The 18,676-nt window shown below is 41.9% G+C and overlaps 1 protein-coding gene across 1 annotated transcript in view; it reads left to right on the forward strand.

Annotated features, from left to right (window-relative positions):
- Positions 1–18,676, forward strand: part of csmd3b (CUB and Sushi multiple domains 3b) — a 2,154,916-nt gene that overhangs the window by 1,444,136 nt on the left and 692,104 nt on the right. Inside the window, exon 10 of the mRNA XM_073038951.1 lies at positions 1,506–1,627. Coding sequence (XP_072895052.1) covers positions 1,506–1,627 — 122 coding nt within the window. The remainder of the gene's footprint in view (positions 1–1,505; positions 1,628–18,676) is intronic.

Below are 18,676 nucleotides of genomic sequence, written 5' to 3' on the forward strand. Positions count from 1 at the left end.
TTGTTTTGTGGCTGCCTGCAAGAAGACAAATCCCAAGGTTGTTTATATATCTAGCTCGGGTACCAAAGACTTTTGCATAGTACTGTATTTGTCAATGTGGTATGGAGAGCGAGTTTGTAAATCTGACAGGAGTAAAGGATGTTAGGAATGGTTAGGGTGAAGTGCTGTGGGAGGGATGTTGGACACATGGCAGAGAAGGATGCAGATACCCCCTGCTCTGAGACACCAGGCAAGGCCATTTGATTCCAAACAACTGGTTTATTGATCATTACAGAATGTCTCTTTGGTGCTTCCCACTTCCTCCCTTCTCACTTCTCCTTTTCCAAACCATGATTCCACACTCCATGCCCTCTTCCCGCTCTCAGTCCACAGTAGAGACCCATATCAGAATTAGTTTTATCAACACTCACAAATGTCATGAAATTTGTTTTTTTTGCGGCAGCAGTACAGTGCAATTCATAGAATCACTACCGTACCGTGTAGTGATAATATATATGTACCAAAGACTTTTACACAGTACTCTACATACTTTGATAACAATTGTACTTTGTACTACCTTATGTATTCTTAGAATTTCACATTTATTTCTGTCAAACAATCAATTGGGTACACATTGCAATACTAGGCTGGAGGAACTTGGCAGGCCAGGCAGCATCTATGGAAAGGTGTAAACAATCGACGTTTTGGGCCAAGACCCTTCATCATGACTGGAAAAGAGATGGGGCTAGAACCAGAAGGTGGGGGGCAGTGTAGAAAGAAGTACAAGAGGATAGGTAATTGGTGATATGTTGCTGTGCTAGCAGGTTTGGAGATACCCCTCTCCACACATCTGATGAACCCAAAGGAACGGCAGAGACCAAAACAGTTGGCTTCAGTAGCATTGCAAAAGTAGCGGGTCAGCCTTGAACTTAATGTAGCACTACCCTTGGGACTCTAATTCCAGATTTTTCCCTCGGGATTTACACCCAAAGTCTTCTCCATGAGTAGGTATCCACAGAGCAACAGAAACTGGAGATCAGTGTTTTCCTTCTCCTAGATGAGCTGCCAGCCATGGCTGACAAGTTCCACCTGCCCAAAGTGACTGCTTTTAAGATGCCATTAACCCCAGCTTTGCCCCTTCTCTTGTCAGTGGAAATAATTACACTAGGCTTAGTCTCTAAACCACAATTGAAGGCCAGGTTGTTGGAAGCTATTTGAATTGCCACATCATTGGGAGCATTTAATAGATACTAAGATCTTATCCCCACTATCACCCCCAGTTATGACAACCTTGAGGAACCATTACCAATCTTAAGGAACTAAAAAGATTGCTTGAAAGCCCTTTCATTCTTTCATCCAATGATCTTTCTACTCTTCTGCCAATGTAACTGCTGTAGTTCGGCAAAAACCAACATGAATATTCCTGATGGCATTGTGTGCAAAATTTCAAGTTATTTATGTTTAGTTGCCTTTGAACTTTGAAGATGGTGCATCTAACAATATTTTTTTCTTCTTTTTTTTTCTAGTGAAAACTTGTGGAGTTAATCTGAACGGCCCATCTGGTAGTTTTGTGTCTCCCAATTTCCCTTTCCAATATGATAGCAATGCTCAGTGTGTGTGGATAATAACAGCAGTGAGTCCAAATAAGGTAAGTGAGAGATACACATGCACTTAAACATGAGTATTGACACACCTTTATCTTATGGAAAAGTAATGATCACTAGAAAATAAAGGGCAGACTTCCTCTCCTCACTGTATTGACAACATTGGAGACACGGTTAGAAAAATTTTCTGCCAGAGAAAGTGTTGGAGATGGGTTTTATTTTCAACATCTCTTAGTTTGGATAAGTACGTCGGTGTAACAGCCTTGGAGGGCTATGGTCCCCCTTGCAGTTTGATGGGTCCTGTCAATTTGGCATGGACTAGATGGGCTGAAGTACCTGTTTCTGTGTTGTAGTGCTCAGTGACTCTTTGACTCTGTCTATTTGCATTAATATTATGTGTGAGATTTGTTTAGATTCTGCTGAAAATAGTTTTGAACAGAATTTCCTGTATCGCTAGCTCATACTCATGCCCAATATCATTCACGTGCATTATGTACTGGATATTCAATGTATTGGTCATATTATAGAATAAATCTGTTTGTCATGTATCATGGAGAGGTATCTCATCATTATTTCTTTCCACTTATTACCCGTATTCATTTAAGATGTCTCAAAGTGGCACAGTGAAAGGCAAATGCACCCAGAAAATGCAGCAAGTGTCAGCAAGACTATTTATCTTTCAAACCTATAACAAGTTAATTGTAATATTTATTGTTGTATAACTAGCCACTATGTCCAAAAGAGGGTTTTTTAGGTGATTAAGTAAATACATCGGCTATTTCATTTTTGCGCAGGAAATTGATTATAGGGTTCCCAAATTCTTTTTCTGCCTTGGACCCCTACTGTTAACCAAGTTCCCATCAGGTTGGGACCCCTGATGTAATCCATGGAGCCAAAAATGTTCATTTCTCTTTTGTTGGTTGAAACCTGTTGTTACCTCTTGATTTGATTATTCCAACACAGTCATGACTGTTCAGAATGGAAAAGGCTACAGAAAATAGAGGATACAACCCAGTACATCAAAGGCAAGGTCCTCTCCAACATGAAGTAAATTTGCAAGGAGAATTACCACAATAAATCAGTGTCCATCATCAGAGGGTCTTTTAACAGCCTCTTAGATAGGTACATAGAGCTTAGAAAAATAGAGGGCTATGCGCTAGGGAAATTCTAGGCAGTTTCTAGAATAGGTTACAAGCTCAACATTGTGGGCCAAAGGGCCTGTAATGTGCTGTAGGTTTCTATGTTCTAAAGACTCCCACCAACCAGGCAATGCTCTCTTCTCACTATTGGGCAGGTGGTACAGAAGTCTTAGGTCCCACACTTCCGTGTTCAGGAATAGTTATTGCCCTACAACCATCAGGATCCTGAACCGGAATGTATGAACATAGAAACATAGAAAACCCACAGCACGATGCTGCACCAAACATGTACTTACTTTAGAAATTACCTAGGGTTACCCATAGCTCTCTGTTTCTCTAAGCTCCAGGTACCTATCCAGGAGTCTCTTGAAAGATCCTATTGTTTCCGTCTCCACCACCGTCACCAGCAGCCAATTCCACGCACTCACCACTCTATGTAAAATACTTACCCCTGACATCTCCTCTGTACCTGCTTCTAAGCACTTTAAAACTGTGCCCTCTCATGTTAGCCATTTCAGCCCTGGAAAAAAGCCTCTGACTATCCACACAATCAATGCCTCTCATCATCTTATACACTTCTATCAGGTCACCTCTCATCCTCCGTTGCTCCAAAGATAAAAGGCCAAATTCACTCAATCTATTTTGCATAAGACAAGCTCCCCAATCCAGGCAACATCTCTATACACCTCCTCTGCACCCTTTCTATATTTTCCACGGGGGTCCACAGGGGTCTGTGATGGGACTGATTCTTTTTACATTATATGTCAATGATTTAGATGATAGAATTGATGGCTTTGTTGCAAAGTTTGCAGACAATATGAAGTTACGTGGAGGGTCAGGTAGGTTTTAGGAAGTAGGGAGGCTACAGAAGGATTTAGGTAGACCAGGAGAATGAGCAAAGAAATGGCAAATGGAATACAGTGTTGGGAAATGTGTGGTCATGCACCTTGGTAGAAGAGATGAAAGGGTTGACTATTTTGTAAATGGAGAGAAAGTATTAATATAAACTGAGGTGTAAAGGGACTTGGGAGTCCTTGTGTAGGATTCCCTAAAGGTTAATTTGCAGATTGAGTCTATGGTGAGGAAGGCATATGCATTGTTAGCATTCATTTCAAGAGGACTAGAATATAAAAGCAAGGATGAAATGTTGAAAATTCATAAAACACTGGTGAGGCCTCTCTTGGAGTACTTTGAGCGGTTTTGGGCCCCTTTTCTTAGAAAGTATGTGCTGAAACTGGAGAGGGCTCAAAAAGAATCACAAAAATGATTCCATTATTGAATGGTGTCCCATATGAAGAGCATTTGATGGCTCTGGGCCTGTATACACTTGAATTCAGAAGAATGAAGGGTGACCTTAATGAAATCTATCAAATAGTAAAAGGCTTTTATAGTGTGGATGTGGAGAGGATGTTTCCTATGATGGGAGGGTCTAAGACCAGGGGACACAACCTCAGAATAGAGGGTTGTCCTTTTCGAACCGAGATGAGGAGGAATTTCTTTAGCCAGAGAGTGGTGAATCTGTGGAATCTGGTGCCACAGTCAGCTGTGGAGGCCAAATCTTAATTGGTCAGCAAATGAAGGAATGAGAGGAGAAGGCAGTAGATTGGGGCTGAGAGGAAAATTTGATCAGTCATGAAATGGTGGAGCAGACTCAATGGGCCAAATGACCTCATTCTGCTCCTATATCTAATGGTCTTATGGTCTAAATACATATGCTAAAGACTAAAGCCTACAAGAGGTAGTGGCCCAATCCATCACAGGAATAGCCCTCACCATCATTTAACACATCCACATGTAGTGCTGTCCAAATGGGGCATCCATCATCACGTTCCCCCACCACACAGGTCATGTTCTTTTATCGCTGCTGCCATCAGGTAGAAGATACAGGAGCCTCAGGACCACCAGGTTCAGGGACTGTTATTACCCCTTTACCATCCGGTTCTTGAATCAGAGGGATAACTTCCCTCAACTTCACTTGCCTCTTCACTGAACTGTTCCCACATCCTGTGGATTCACTTTCATTGACTCATTTTCAAAGACTCTTCATCTTCTCATGTTCTCAATTTTTATTGCTTATTTATTTATTGGTTTGTTTGTTTGTTTATTTATTATTTCTTTTTTGTTCTTTTTGTATTTGCACAGTTTGTTGACTTTTCCATATTGGTTGTTTGTCTACCCTATTGGGTGTGGTCTTTCATTGATTCTATTGTGTTTCTTGTGCTTACTGTGAATGCCTACAAGGTAATGAGCCTTAGGTTATATATGGTGATATATGTGTACTTTGATAATAAATTTACTTTGAACTGTGAACTTGAAACCCTCAAACCTTTGCCATGCTCAATTAAAAATTTCTCATCCTTATTTTTAAATTCTTCCCTGTTTTTTGTTCCCTTAACATCTCTTCTCCCTCACAATTAAGGGATTTGTGAGCCACAGCTTTGGTGAAGAGGCTCAATCCTGACTTTCAGTGCTCTCTACATGGAGTTTGCCTCATTCTCTTAATGACCAAGTGTGTTTCCCCAGGTCTTCCTCCCACACCCCAAAGACATGGAAGTTGGTAGAGTAATTGGCCACTATAAGTTGTCCCTGGACGAGTTGTTGGCTCCAGTGACAGTTAATAGGACTGTGAAGAATAAAATGGGTTTGTTATCAATGAGTTCATGGTGATGAGCATGAACTTAATGGGCTTAAGGATCAGTTTCCATCCTGTATGACCCTGTGAAAAACATTATGTCTATGCCACATTAATTCTGTCATCTTAATAACCCTGATTTTAATTGCATCAGCATTGGTGGCCATGTCTACACTTGCTCCAACAAAGTTTCTTCTCTCACTAAATCTGTTCCCCTCATCTCTCATTCCTCATTTAGGACAATCCTTCCACACCTCATTTATTGACCAATAGTTTCGATGATGATGCACTTTTTGGCTTTTTTTTTAGTGCCCTGCCAGGTTATGATATTATTTTAACTGCAGACGTGAACTGTTGTTACTGATCTTGTGACAATTTAAGTCCATTCATTTTATGGAAGTAGTTGATACGTATTGAAGAGAGAGAATTATTGATTTTTGAGTTATACAATCCTAACCTGAAGATATTTTGGGATGATTGTAAAAGTGAAGTTTTGAGAGAGATGTCATTGAAAGAAGGTTTTTTTTTACAATGAGACATAGCCATTGTGAGAATGGAAGTAGATTTTTGCTATTATCTATAATTGCATAGATGTGACATCCCCATCTAGTAACTATGGTAACAGTAAAGTTGCTCCAAGCGATTACACTGTGGCATTAAAATTTCAAGGTTGCCAAATGGCTTGAGGGCAGAATATACTGTAATTGCAGAAGATGCAAAGATATTGTTGTTTGTTTGTGTGTGTGTATATATATATACACACACACAAACAAATATCTTTATATATATATAAAGATATTTGAAAGCTCCTTAATGGAACAATCATCAAAATGCAGCAGGCAACTAGTCAGAGCAAGTATGATGCCAGGAAGGGATGAAATGCAGTATTTTTAATGAGCTTTTACCTGTTTGTATTCTGATAGATGAACCAGAACAAGAGAAACAGACAAGGCCAGTGAGAGAGCTGCCAGAATTCTAATATATGTCAATGGAGAAATCTTGTTGTGGTTGTCAGGTTTGATGTCCCCACCAGAGGAGTAATAGTATGTTATTCATTTCAGTGATCCTTACTGTTGCTTTATGCCTGTTGTATTCCTTCTACACTCAGAGGCCACTTTATTAGACACTGGAGTGGAAGCTGGTGTGGTCTTCTGCTGTTGCAGCCTGTCCACTTCAAGATAGTTTTTCACTAATTCTATTTTTTGTTTCTATTTTCTACCGTGAGTGAGGTGGTGAGATGGAGATATATCTCCAGCAAAGGAGGTGTCAGGCTCTCCTCCCTGCATGTCACCCTTGGGCAAGTTGTACCATGAGACTATGATCGCCTGCTTCAAAAACAACATTGCACATAATGATGGTGATGTTGCTGATTGCCCATATGAAAATGATTCTCAGAGTAATATGTGGTGACATATACATACCTTGATCATAAATTTACTTTAAACTTTGAATGACAAATAACCAATGTGCAGAATAAGACATCATCATCATGTGCCATGCCGTATGATGTAGGTGATTTTGGTGACCATGATTGTTCTTGTCAAATTTTTTCTACAGAGGTGGTTTGCCATTGCCTTCTCCTGGGCAGTGCTTTTGCAAGACAGGTGATCCCAGCCATTATCAATACTCCTCAGAGATTGTCTGCCTGACGTCAGTGGTCGCATTACCAGGGCTTATGATTTGCACCAACTACTCATACAACCATCCGCCGTCTGCTCCCATGGCTTCATGTGATCCTCATCTGATTGGGGGTTGGGAGGGGGGACTAAGCAGGTGCTACACCTTGCCCAGGGGTGACCTGCAGGCTATCAGAGGGAAGGAGTGCATTACACCTCCTTTGATAGAGATATATCTCCACCATGCCACCCAAAGTAAGATGATCTGTGCAAATACTAAATAAATAAATTATACATATACACATACAAAAAAAAGTAATACCAAGAACATCAGCTGTATATTCTTGAAAGAGAGTCCACAGGTTGTGGAATCAGTTCGGAGTTGAGGCCAATAAAGTTATCCATGCTGGACCCTAATGGCTGAAGGATAATAACTGTCCCCGAACTTGTTGGTGTGGGACCAAAGCCCTGGATGGTGGGTATTTTTGATGATAGATATTGCTTAATAGATGCAATTTATCAATTTGATGATAGATAGATATTGCTTTTTTGTGGCAGCCGTCCCATGTAGATGTGCTGACTTGTTGGGAGGACTTCATCTGTGATAGACTGAGCTGTACCCCCACTTTTCCATTTTTGGGTGTTGGTGTTTCATTACAAGGCAGTTATGCAAACAGTCAGAATACTCTCCACTGTGCATCAGTTATACTTAGAAGAAGTTATTTCTCATTAATTGAAGTCCTTAGCATGATAAGAACTCCAAAATCCTGTGGAGAATTTAAAAGAAAGTACTTTAAGGAAATTGCTGGAAGAAGAGTGATAATGGAACTGAGTATTAAATGGCAACTGTTTGCACGAGGCTGCAATGGAAATCATCAAATCTTCCCACTTAGGACTAACACAGCTGAAATCCATAGTCATGGACATGGCTACTGCAGTAAGCTGCGTTGTTTTAAGATGCTTCTAAAATTTATCTATAATCAAAATCATTGGATCTCGGAGGGCAGACTCAGGTCACAAGTGCAGTTCCCCTTGAAGAAAGAGAAAGCATGGATGTCACATTGGTCTACAAGTTCAATTGAACTGAGGAGGCTTTAGGATTCCACTCCAAACTATGCTGCTAGTGAATGTGCTGTATAACATTGAAGACCTTAGAGCGAGGTTTGTGTACCAGGAACTGCTGCTTTATGGAAATATGGCTTACACTTTGTAATTTCAGATGCAGTCCTGTAGCTCAATGGCTTCATCATTCTCCACAAAGACAGGACAGTTCAGTCTTTTAAAGGCAGAGGTGGTGTATGCTTTATGATTTAGTGATTGTGGTCCACAAATGTCATGGTTCTGTCTCAGTACTGCTTACCCAACCTAGAACTTATTTGACCATAAGATGTAGGAGCAGAGTTAGGCCATTTGCCCCACTGAGTCTGCTCCACCATTTCATCATAGCTGATCCAAATTCCACAGGCCCTGAGCTATCAAACACTGTTCATATGACAAGCCATTCAAACCTGGAATCATTTTTGCGAGCCTTCTTTGAACCCTCCCCAGTTTCAGCACATCTTTTCAAAGATAAGGGATCCAAAACTGCTCAACAGTGCTTTATAAAGTCTCAACATTACTTCCTTGCCTTTATATTCTAGTCCTCTTGAAATTAATGCTAGCAACACATTTGACTTCCTCACACCCACTCAATCTGCAAATTAATCTTTAGGGAATCCTGCACAACGTCTCCCAAGTCCCTTTGCACCTCAGCTTTTTTAGTATTTTCTCTCCATTTAGAAAATTGACAATCCTTTCATTTCTTCTACCGAAGTGCATGACCATAACATTCCCAACACTGCATTCCATCTGCCATTTCTTTTCCCATTCTCCTAACCTGTCTAAGTCCTTCTGTAGTCTCTCTACTTCCTCAAAACTACCTGCCCCCCCAATCTTCATATTGTTTGCACATTTTGCAATGAAGCCATCAATTCCATCATCCAAGTCATTGACATATAACATGAAAAGAATCAGTCCCAATACAGACCCCTGTGGAATACCACTAGACACTGGCAGCCAGCCAGAAAATGCTATTTTCATTCCCACTCTTTGCCTCATGCCAATCAGCCTCTGCTTTATGCATGCTAGAATCTTTCCTCTAATATCACGGGCTTGGAGTTTATAAAGCAGTCCCTGTGTGACACCTTGTCAAAGGCCTTCTAAAAATCCAAGTACACAAGTTCAACAGGTACTCTTTGTCCATCTTGCTTGTTATTGCTTCAAAGAGATCCAAAAGATCTGTCAGGCAAGATTTTCCATTCAGGGAACCATGCTGATTTCTGCCAATTTTATCTTGTGCCTTCAAGTACCCTGAGACCTCAGCCTTAATAATCGACTTCAACCATCTTCCCATCCACTAAGGGCAGACTAACTGGTCTACTGTTTTCTTTATTCTGTCTCTCTTCCTTCTTAAGATTGAAGTGACATTTGCAATTGTCCAGTCTTCTGGAACCATTCCAGAACCTAGTGACTCTTGAAAGATCATTACTAATACCTCCATGATCTCTTCAGCCACCCCTTTCTGAACTTGGGGTTGTATACCATCTGGTTCAGGTGACTTATCTAACTTCAGCCCTTGCAGTTTCCCAGAACCTTCTCTCTAGTTATGGTAACTTCACAGAATTCATGACCCCTGACTCCTGGAACATCCATCATACTGCTAGTGTCTTCCACTGTGAGGACTGATGCAAAATATTTATTCAGTTTGTTTGCCATTTTGTTGTCCCAATTACTTCCTCTCCAGCATAGTTTTTTAGCAGTCCTATATCTGCTCTCACCTGGCAAGGTGTCAGGCCCTGATGGTACACCTGGTAGGACTCAGTAAACCTGTGCCAACCAACTGGCAGGAGTGTTCAAGAGGACATCTTCAATCTCTCACAGCTGTAGTCAGAGTTTCTCACCTGCTTCAAATGGATGACAATCATGCCAGTGCCCAAGAAGAACAGGGTGAGCTGCCTCAGTGAATATCACCCAGTGGCACTGACATCAACTCTGATAAAGTTTGTTGAGAGGAAGGCCATAGCGAGAATCAGCTCCTGCCTAAGCAAGGACCTGGACCTGCTCCAATTTACCTATTGCCACAACAGGTCTACAGTGGATGCGATCTTGCTGACTTTCCACTCAGCTTTGGATCACCTGGACAATAGCAATACCAAGTCAGGCTGCTGTTTATCGATTACTCCTCAACATTCAACACTATCATACTATCAGTACTTATCAACAAGCTCCAAAACCTGATCCTCTGTACCTCCCTCTTCAACTGGATCCTTGACTTCCTCACTGGAAGACCATAGTCTGTGCAGATCAGCAATAACATCTCTTCCTTGCGACAATTAACACTAGTACACCTCAAGGATGTGTCTTAACCCACTGTTCTACTATCCCTACACCCACATTTATGCAGCTAGGCACAGCTCAAACACCGGCTATAAATTTGCCAACGACACAACTATGTTTGACAGAATTTCAGATGGTCACGATGCGGTATACGGGAGCAAGACAGATCAGCTTTTTGAGTGGTGTTGTAGCAACAACCTTGCACTCAATGTCAGTAAGACCAAGGAATTGATTGTGGATTTCAGGAAGGGGAAGTCAAGGGAATACACACCAGTCCTCATTGAGGGATCAGAAGTGCAATGGGTGAATAGTTTCTTTTTTTTTTGAAGATCTATCCTGGGCCCAAATATTGATGCAATTACAAAGAAGGCATTACAGTGGTTATGTTTGATTAGAAGTTTGAGGAGAATTGGGATGTCACAAACGACACTTGGAAATTTCTGCAGAAGTACCATGAAAAGCATTCTGACTAGTTGCAACCATCTAGTATGGAGCATCCTCCAGAAAGTGGGAAACTCTGCCAGCTCCATTCTGGACACTGCCCCCCCCCCCCCCATCAACCAGGACACCTTCAAAAGGTGATGTCTCAGAAAGGCTGCATCTTTCGTTAAGAACTCCCCATCACCCAGGATGTGACCTCTTCTCATTGCTACCAACAAGGAGGAGGTACAGGAGCTGAAAACCACACTTGCTGTTTCAGGAATAGCTTCTTCCCCTTCACCATCAGATTTCTGAAAGGACAAGAACCTATGAAAAGCACCTCTCTTTTTCCTCTCTTTTTCTGTCACCATGGTTCGGATATGGCCCAAGTGCAGAGTAATAGACACTGAAGCGGGTCGATAGCTCACAAAACTTTAATGCGAACAGTGTTCAAGGGAAAATAAAACAATAAACGCTAGGCCAAACAGGGCTGTTAACTAAAACTCTCAAATGGGAAATGAAGCCTACACTGCGGCTGAAAAGAAGATCTAATTATTAAACGAATACCATGAGTCTTCAGAGTCAGTTGACTCCACAGTCCAATTTCTCAGGCAAGGCCGATGTAAAACAAAAGCGAAGCCTGGTTGGGCTCTGTCCAAGTCTCGACAAGCACTAGGATGACAAATATGGAGTTAAATACTAAAACGATTGAATAATAATTAGCTGACACGTGCAAATTCACAACCGCAATTGCCGTATCTACTGCGCTGACGAATCCGTGGTTGTGACATTTTCCAGGACTTAATTTATTTATTTTTTATATATATTTCTCATTATAATTTATATTTTTTTATTTTTATGTACTGCAATATACTGCTGCCATAAGTCAACAAATTTCACAACATATGCCAATGATATTAAACCTGATTCTGATTCTCATTCTCTCTTCACACCCTATTTAGTTTCTATAGCATCCATTTCTGATAGCTCTTCCAGATGATTGAAGGCCATGGAAGTGACTAAAATTGACTCTTTGACTGAAGAGTTGGTGCAAGTTGTCATGGAAAAGGAGCTAAAACTACACCAGGAATGGCTGTCTGGATAATATGATAGGAGCTTACTGCTGCTTACATATCCCGCTAATGCTTCTATGCTCCCTCGGATTGTGCTTGTTCACAAATCTCTCCTGATAATAATCACCTGGTTGGGGAGAAAAAAAAAAGATACAGTGCTAAAAGATCCAGAAAAAAAATTGTCATATTCATCAGCTTTTAGATGCGGTGCACGATTAAATATCTTCAGAAAATTTTTCACGCTACTCATTTACTTATAAGACATTCCGTAACATCAAGAATGTTCCTTTCAAGTCTTTTGTACAATGTGTGAGACATGTTCTGCAAGACGATGCAGTGATGTAAACTTCAGTTAGATTTACCTGTTACGACTGAATTAGCCCCGGACTCCACCATCTTCTCTGCACCTTATCATGATATCCCCACTCACCATGTCGTGCCACAGATGTTCAGCTCCTCATATCCCTCCCATCACTGAATGATATTCCAACTCTTTCTCCACTGCCTTTCAACCTTCTTGCATCCCAACCACCACCCCCTCACCCCAATCATGCCATCTTACCTTTCACAATCTATGAACAATTCAGTAATCTTCCTGGTTGACTCTGCAGCCAAGCTGAGAAAAAGCCTTTGAGCAAGTTGAACATTGTGGAAGTTGTTCCATTTTTGGTTTTTGAATATTGGATTATCAGGGTGCTGTGAAAGCATTCACAGTTCTTCCATGCATGGTTCAATGGTTCAAGTTAAATTTATTACCAAAGTACATATATGTCACTATATATCACTGAGATTCATTTTCTTACTGATATTTGCTGACAACAGCTTCTTCCCCTCTGCCATCTGATTCCTAAATAGACATTGAAGCTTTGGACACTACCTCACTTTTTTAATATAGAGTATTTTTGTTTTTGCACATTTTTTAAATAATCTATTCAATACATGTAATTGATTTACTTGTTTATTTATTTTAATTATTTTTTCCCTGTCTGCTAGATTATGTATTGCATTGAACTGCTGCTGCTTAGTTAACAAATTTCACATCACATGATAAACCTGATTCTGATTCTGAGAACAAAGATAGATAGATAGATAGATAGATAGATAGATACTTTATTCATCCCCATGGGGAAATTCAACTTTTTTTCCAATGTCCCATACACTTGTTGTAGCAAAACTAATTACATACAATACTTAACTCAGTAAAAAAAATATGATATGCATCTAAATCACTATCTCAAAAAGCATTAATAATAGCTTTTAAAAAGTTCTTAAGTCCTGGCGGTTGAATTGTAAAGCCTAATGGCATTGGGGAATATTGACCTCTTCATCCTGTCTGAGGAGCATTGCATCGATAGTAACCTGTCGCTGAAACTGCTTCTCTGTCTCTGGATGGTGCTATGTAGAGGATACATAGAAATACATTAGAATCAATGCAAAGCTACAGACAAAGACTGACAAGCAACCAATATGCAAAAGGAGATAAACTGTGCAAATATAAGTAAATAATTAAATAAATAATACCGAGAACACAAGTTGTAGAGTCCGTGAAAATGAATGCATAGGTTGTGCTCACTGACCAGTTCAGTGTTCAGATGAGTGAAGTTACTCACACAGGTCCAGGAGCCAGATGGTTGAAAGGTAATAACTGTGCCCTTAGAACATCTCTAAAGTATCAGATCAAACATCCACAAATTTCTGTGCCACCTCCTTTCACTGTTCATTTGTTGCCAGAGGTAAGACCAGTTATTTGGAAACACACCAGGAGACTTTCTACACACATTGTTAAGACCTGAGGACAAGCGTAACGCACTAACTATTGGTTTTCAATTCCCGCTGCTGTGTATAACCCGTTTGTATATTCTCCCCATGACCGCATGGGTTTCCTCCGGGTGCTCCTGTTTACTCCCACATTCCAAAGACGTATGGATTAGTAAGAGTTAGTAATTTGCAGGCAAGCTACTTTGGCACCGGAAGCATGGCAACACTCGCGGACTGCCAGCCAACATGTCTCAGGCTTGATTGTTGACACGTGATGCATTTCATTGTACGACTTGATGTACGTGTGGCAAATAAAGCTTATCTTTCCTTAAAAAGAATAATTCTGGCAATTCTGAGTACATCACAAAGAAAGACACTATGGATTCCCTCTTGTGATCAAAGGGAAGAAAATGAAGCCAAGCAGATGGAAAACTACAGTTCCAACTCAGAGAGTGAGCAGAGTGAAGGAATTCTTCAACCCTGAAGCTGCATGTCATCCATCTTTTTCTGGGCCTCCTTCAACAGGGCCCTCAGAGATATTTCTAAGGAACTGTAGCTTCACTGTAAGTTTATCAATGTTCCTCGCCTCGCTTTGCGAGGCATGGTAACATAGCTGTTGGCACAAGCGCTTTCCAGCGCCAGTGATCACTGATCAGAATTGGGCTCCTGCTGCCGTCTGTAAGGAGTTTATACACTCTCCGCTTGACCACATGGGTTTCCTCGGGGTGCTGCAGTTTCCTCTCATATTCCAAAGGCTTATGCATCTATTTAAGCACTTGCAGATAAATTCAAATCATTGATAACATAAAAAGAGAGCTATGGATGGGGAGGGGTGGAACCCAAGTCCAGAGCAAGGTCTAGAATTAACTTGAAATAAACAAGATCACACAAACAAAATCCAAAGGCGAGATCACAAACAGTAGCACTAGAAATGGAACTCCTATGATTGAGCACAGAGTGCTCAGCACAAGGCCTTTAAGTACAGACTTTCCATGAAGGAATGTGGCAGGCAGTAATTGGCGTTCTGAGTACTAAAAGGAGAGCAGCAGCTAACCATACTCCGGGGAATTGGAATGCCGAAACTTGGAAGCCTGCCACTGTTCCGTCAGGAACATGACAGATAATCAACAATGAAGCCCAAAATTCCTTGTTATAATATACCTTCATGAAGTTGTATCAAAGTCCCAACATTCACAGCTCCAAAATAAACCTGTGTAACTCTGGCAGGTTTACTTCTGGTGCTGTAAACATTGTGACTTTGCCGAGCACCGCAATGGCCACCTGGAGCTCCTGGTTCCATGCCATTTTAATCCCCTTCCCATTCCCACACCGACCTGCCCATACCTGACCTCTTCCAATGCTGGGGTGAGGCCAAACACAACATAGAAGAGCAATATGGTAGCGTAGCGGTTGGCACAATGCTTTACTGTACAGGCAACCCGGGTTCAATTCCCGCCACTGTCTTTAAGGTTCTCCCCGTGACTGTGTGGGCTTCCTCAAGATATTTCAAGATATTCCAGCTTCCTCACACAGTCCAAAGTCGTATCGGAGGATAGGTTAATTTGGCCATTGTAAATTGTGTCCCATGATTGGGCTCATGTTAAATCGGGGGTTGGTGGGTCAGACATGCCTATTCTGCACTGTTTCTCAATAAGTTAATTAAAAAAATAAAACCACTTTGCATTCTGCTTGGATCATCTACAACCCAATAACACAGACACTGAAGTTTACCCTTTCAGGTAACCTCCTCCTCTGCCCATTCCTGCTCCTTCAGATCAAGCCAGGTCCTCTCACATACATATTTCTCTCTAAAACATCCCCCACCACCTGTAACACAGTTTCTTCCCTGCCAAGTATGACATTCCCTATGGTTTTCCCCATTCCTCCACTCGAGATCGTGGCGCGACGCAGCTTGCAGCGGCCACTCTGGAGCTGATTATCTGTTATTTGTGAAGTGGGGTGCCGTGCGCAATCATAGTCGATTGAAAACAGACGTGGGAGCACGGAAGAACATCGGGAAATCTCCAGGAAGACCTTCTTCATTGCTGCTGCTGCTGCTGTGAGGTCCGGGACTCTGCAGGGAAGAACAGGCCCCCAGTCCTCGGGGTCGCATTGCCGATGGCCGTTGGCGGGGCTGTCTTAATACGCTCGGCAGAGGATGGTGCTCGGAGAAGCTGTGCCGGAGGGGATGGTCGTCGGCTCGGAGGTTCGACAGTCCGCTGCAGTCAGGTCGCTTTCGGTGTGTGCTGTGTCTGTGAGGCTGGATTTGACGGAGCTTTCATTGTGTGCTGCATCTGCGAGGCTGAGTCAGACGGCACCGTGGAAGTCCATAGCGGGGGTATTCCTTTCTGCCACTGGCCTGGGATGGCGAGTCTGTCGGGATCCTGGGGACTTGTGGAAACTGTGTGGTGATTTCTTTTGAACTTACAGTCCTTTAACATCTTTGGACCATTTTTACTGTGCCCATGGTCTGTTTTTTTTTTTATCAATTATGCTATTGTTTGCACTGTTGTAACTATATGTTGTAACTCTGTGGTTTTGTGCAGGTCTTGTAGCTTTAGTTTTTGATCTTCTTTGTCTGGTGGGATTGGAGCTCCTTTTTGGGGAACGCGCTAAGACGGTAGTGTGATATTAATACACAGCAGCCTCTCCGGACTCTGGATTGGGGATTACCAAACGTTATGTGGATTTTCTGGTGTAGTCTGTTTTGTCAAGTGTTTTTGTGATATCATTCTGGAGGAACGTTGTCTCATTTTTTAACTGCATTGCATTTGTGGTTTTTAAATGACAATAAACTGAATCTGAATCTGAATCTGAACATTTACTACCTTATACCCCTTTTCTGGTTGAAGATGGCACTACTGAAGTTGTGCGACACCTTATTGGTAGTTCAGGAGGCAAGACTGAAAGCATCATTAATAACACTTTTTATGAGTTAAGTTGTGGTACACTATCACCCCAAACAAAGAAGAGGCAAGCAAACCGGGGGATGAGCCCTGCTGGTGTGCTACAAGGTCAGGGCATAACGTGTTTGAGGCGGTTTTGGAGTTGGAGCAAGCGATTTGAAGAGCAGTCGAGGTGTAGAAGTTTTGGTGCCCGTCCATCTAAACCCGATGCGAGGTTGAAGCGCTCTAAGCACCAAGCCGATTTGAAGAGGTCAAGAATGGCTTCAGGCTGGGCGACAAGGTCTAGGCCCAGTGGGGCACAACCCAGTGTTTGGATGACTTAAATGCCAGCTCACATAGATGTGGAAAGGCAGGGTGCCGGGACCGGAAGCTAGGGCAACTTGATTTCACTTGCCCTTTGGCAATGTTCCCTCCTCTCTGTGTGGGGCTGATGCTGTGAGTCTGCACCCACTGCTATGCACTCTGTGTCTAAGAGTTTCACGGCAGCTTGCCCCACAATATGATGGACATGTGACCAAGACTTTGGGCCTGCTCCAGCTGCTCTGGGGATTCAGGTTTATGGACTCAATTTGTTTCCGAATGCTATTGTTAGCTTCTATTGTTAGCATGATTTGTGTTTTTTTTTCGTCTTTCACTGCACATTGAGTGTTGGTCTTTTTTTAATTGGGTTCTTTTGGGTTTCTTGCTTTGTGGCTGTCCGTAAGCAGACGAATCTCAAGTAGTATAATTTATACGTATTGTGATAACTGTACTTTGAACATTTGAATCTCTTCCTTTATCGTATTCCATAAAATATAGTTCTTTGAACATAAAACATACATTATTGTGCAGTATAGACCCTTCAGCCCAAAATATTGTGCTGAACATTAACCTATTCTAAGATCAATCCATAAGAAGATAAGAGATACAGTAGGAGCAGAATTAGGCCATTCGGCTCATCAAATCTTCTCCTTCAGTTCATCATGGCTGATCCATTTTCCCTCTCAAACCCATTCTCCTGCCTTCTCCCCATAACTTCTCACACCCTGACAAACCAATCAACCTCTGCCTTAAATACACCTAAAGACTGGGCCTGCACTCCAATGAATTCTGATCTCTAATCTAAATGGATGTGCTATATTTCTAGCCCAAGTCTGTGTACTCTAGTCCTAGGACCCCCCCCCCCACCCCCACTATAGGAAACATCCTCTCCATATCCACTTTCCACCAGGCCTCTCATCATTCTTCAAAACTCCAGTGAGTACCTGCCCAAATCCGTCAAATGCTCCTCATACGATAACGTATTCATTCCCAGAGTCATTCTTGTGGAACTCCTCTGAGCCCTCTCCGATATCAGCACATCTTTTCTTAGATTAAGGACCCAAATCTGCTCAAAACACTCCTAGTGAGGCCTCACCAGTGTTGTACATAGCCTCAGCATAACATTTTATTTAACAGTATATTGTAGTCCTCTTGAAATAAACATTGCATTTGTTTTCCTCACTACTGACTCAACCTGCAAACTAACCTTTAGGGAATCCTGCACAAGGACTCCCAAGTTCCTTTGAAACTTGGATTTTTGAATTGTCTGCCCATTTAGAAAGTAGTCTATGCTTTTGTTCCTTCTGCCATGTGCCTGATTATAATTTTCCTGACACTCTATTCCATCTCCCACTTCTTTGCCCATTCTCTTCATCTGTTGAAGTCCTTCTGCAGCCTTCCTGTTTCCTGAACACTATTTGCATATTGTCTAAGACATATGCAACATTGTCTAACACATATTTGCATATTTGCAAAGCCATCCAAATCGTTGCCATATAACATAAAAAAGTGGTCCCAACGCAGATCCTTGTGGAGCACCATTAGTCACCAGCAGCCAATCGGAAAAGGCTCCCTTTATTGCCACTCTTTGCCTCCTGCCTATCTCCCAATGCTCTATCCATGCTGGTATATCCCTGTAATTCCATGGGCTCTTAGCTTGCTAAGCAGACTCAGGTGCAGCACCTTGTCAAGGGCCTTCTGGAAATCGAACTACACAATATCCACCGATTCTCCTTTGTCAACACTGCCTGTTATTTCCTCAAAGAATTCCAGCAGATTTGTCAGGCAAGATTTTCCCTTGAAGAAACCATGCTGACAATGGCCTGTTTATTCATGTGCCTCTAAGTACCCTGAGACCTCATCCTTAATAATCG

This window comes from Hemitrygon akajei, chromosome 1 (assembly GCF_048418815.1).
Source record: "Hemitrygon akajei chromosome 1, sHemAka1.3, whole genome shotgun sequence".
Classification (NCBI taxonomy): domain Eukaryota; kingdom Metazoa; phylum Chordata; class Chondrichthyes; order Myliobatiformes; family Dasyatidae; genus Hemitrygon; species Hemitrygon akajei.